The sequence below is a fragment of the Pelobates fuscus genome, chromosome 5 (assembly GCF_036172605.1).
Source record: "Pelobates fuscus isolate aPelFus1 chromosome 5, aPelFus1.pri, whole genome shotgun sequence".
NCBI classification, from domain to species: Eukaryota; Metazoa; Chordata; class Amphibia; order Anura; family Pelobatidae; genus Pelobates; species Pelobates fuscus.
The window spans coordinates 329,732,926-329,736,398 of NC_086321.1; the positions used below are offsets into that span (position 1 = coordinate 329,732,926).

The 3,473-nt window shown below is 43.9% G+C and overlaps 1 protein-coding gene across 1 annotated transcript; it reads left to right on the top strand.

Annotated features, from left to right (window-relative positions):
• Positions 1-303: 303 nt before the first annotated feature.
• LOC134612253 (hemoglobin subunit alpha-5-like) lies at positions 304-807 on the top strand. Its single transcript, XM_063456598.1, has one exon. The coding sequence runs from the start codon at positions 304-306 to the stop codon at positions 805-807; it is 504 nt and encodes a 167-aa protein (XP_063312668.1).
• Positions 808-3,473: the final 2,666 nt, after the last annotated feature.

Genomic DNA, 3,473 nt, shown 5'->3' on the forward strand with positions numbered 1-3,473 from the left:
ATCTCTGGCTCTCATCTGGAGAGACTTCAATCAACTCAGCTATAAAAGGCCACATCCTATGATACAAGTCACCTTGACATTGAAGTCAGTGTTCCAACATAGAACTTCTGATCCTGGCTCCTATAATCATCCTGTATTTACCTGCATTGTATCAATCTGAAGATACTTACCTGCTTGATCTACCATACTGAAGATATTTAACTGCTTCAACTCTGCATGATCCTGTAAGCAGCCTGTATTGCCTTATATTGGAAGGTACTTAACTGCTTCAACTACTTCAACTCTTCAACCTGCTCTTTAAACATGACAAAAAAACACACATTCAGTGGGGCCTTACCAACTTCTCTGTACCTAGTTTATATTTTCCTCCAATTCAAAACGGCCTTGTCAGCTGTTGAAAAGGAACCAATTCTCCCCCTGTGGGGAAAGATTGCTGACCAGGCTGATGAGATTGGAGCAGAAGTCTTAGAAAGGATGATACTGTCCTACCCTCAGACAAAGCTCTACTTCAAGGATCTTGACCTGAGCCATGGTTCACAGGATCTCCGCACTATTGGTGGACAAATTATGAATGCCATTGCAAATGCTGCTGGTCACTTGCATGACCTTAGCGGCACACAGTCTGCCCTTGATCACCTCCATTCATTTGAATTGATGGCTAATCCTGGCAATCTCTGGCTCCTGTCTCACTCCATCCAGGTCACTCTGTCTGCTCACTTTGGAGCTGAATTCACTCCCAATTCCCATGCAGCCTGTAACAAGTTTCTCTTTGCAGTTTCCTCTGCTCTGATTTCTAAATACCAATAAAAGACAGAATGTCAAGGCCTTAAAATGGAAACTACAGGGTTAACTGGTGTTCTAACTATAATTGCTGAAAGCCTCTTGGAATTGTGCAAGACTGTTTCATTGTTGCTACAATCAAGCTCTAGTTTAAAACCTAAGAAAACTAAGACCGTCACTCTTTCCATAAAAAGCAAGAAAAGAGGACCTCTTACTAAAATGGAAAAAGACGACATGACGACTCATGCTTCTATTGTGGAGAGAAAGGGCACAGAATGCCCAATAAAACCTCCTAAACCTGCTGTAGTCACTGAAACCAAGAAAAGGGCTACAGAAAGAAGCACTCCTCCATGCAAAAAGACAAACCACGGTACGTCTAATGTATATAAAAAGGACATACCGGGGGGCAGGGCCGGACCGTGGAGCTGAAAGGAAGCCATCTCATGCAGCTCCGGTCCTAAGCCTTAATAAACACTGATTTTCTGCCCACAAACTGTCTATTAACCCTTAAAAATAAGATATCTGAATAGAGTAACCTGCCAGCATCACAAAGAGACCAACCGGCGGCTGCAGATCTTACAAAAGTGAGGAAGCTGAAAACTCGGGCCTACATGATGGCATGAACCTGCGGCCTATTGCTGTGCCTGGAAGCACTCTGCACATGCTCAGTGAACGAGCATGATATGAAAGCGCCTGTCTCTCCTAACGTGCAAGAGGCGACCGGAGAGAACACGCTGCGGCCCCGCACACTCCCCAGGACCAGGGGTGGTCATCCCGGTCACCTGTTAAATTGTTTAAATTGTTTCCTGTTTTGAATATGCAAGTTTTCATATCCATACACACACACAGACTGCTGAGTCCATAAACACATAGACTGCTGAGTCCATACACACACACAGACTGCTGAGTCCATACACACACACAGACTGCTGAGTCCATACACACACACACAGACTGCTGAATCCATACACACAGACACACACAGACTGCTGAGTCTGATACCGGAGAAACTGACGGAAGCCAAGCACAGAGAGATGGATACAGGTTTCTTCAGGAAGGAAGAGATTCTTTATTCGATTCACCGAACGGGACTCAGAGGGACTAATGTCACCAAAATACAACAAGATCTGAGCCCCGAACAATAGTGTAGGCTCCTTATATACGCATGTAACTCCACCCATAATCAGCTCCACCCACACATACTCTTACCCAATCAATCGAACAAGAACTAACTTCCTGTTTGACCACATGGCTTGCCCAGCACAATGGAGGAGGGGAATACTACATCCTGTATTCTCGCACATGCTCCATACACTACTGATTGTATCTTTGCCACGTGCAACCAACCGACCGATACACCAGTATATGCACGTACACATGCCACGTGGTAATCTCGGCCTACTACATTTATTTTTACCAAGATTCCACCACAAGTCCATACACACACAGAGACTGCTGAGTCCATACACACACAAACAGACACACAGACTGCCGAGTCCATACAGGGCCGTCTTTAAAATTGCTTTGGCCCTGGGCAAGAATTTGATGGGGCCCCCTGACCCCACTCCCTGACATGCAATCACGCTCTCCACTTCCCAACGCAGTAGCGGAAACATTTTCCCATGCTTGCAGAGTCGTATTTAGCACTGAGTTGTGTTTGTGTGTTTGAATGGAAGCATGTTTGTGTATGGAGTATGTTTGTGTAAATGTAGGGGTTTGTTTGTATGTGGTGTTGGTGTTTGAATGCAAGCATGCATCATTGTGTAGGTTTTTTTGTTGGGGTGTGTTTATATATATTTTTCGTGTTTATGTATTGTTGACGTTTCAATGCAGGACTGTGTTTGTATGTAGTGTTGAAGGTTGAATGCAGGGGTGCACTTGTGTGTAGTGTTGGCGATTTGAATGAGATGTATGCACATGTACACATAGATTGCCACACAAACACACACACTGAAACACATGCAGATACACAGACATAAACACTGACACTCACACTAACACACATGCAGATACAGACTGACACAGATACACACACTAACACATACAGACACACATACAAACACTGACACATATGGATACTCTGACACACTGATGCATATACTGATACATATGCATACACAGATAAAAACACTGACTATATACAGATGCACACACAGATATACACACACAGGTACACACACTGACAACATACAAATACATATAATGATAACATACAGATACACACACTGACACACATACAGGCACGCAGATACACAACCGGACACAAATGCAGAAACACACAGACCACATAGAGAAACATAGATATACTAAATACAGATACACCGATATACATACTGACAACAGAGATACATACTGACACACACACAGACACCCTGACAGACATACTCACACACATGCAAAGTTTACACTTTTACACACTGACAGACATACTGACACACTGACATTCTGACAGACAAACTGACATGCACACTGATGGACAAACTGACATTCACAGACAGACATACTGACACACACAGAGGCCCTGACAGACATACTGACACACACACAGACATACTGACACACACAGAGACATAGTGACACAGACACCCTGACAGACATACTGACACACATACACACATACTAAGACACACAGACACACAGACACCCTGACAGACACACTGACAGACATACTGACACACTGACAGACATACTCA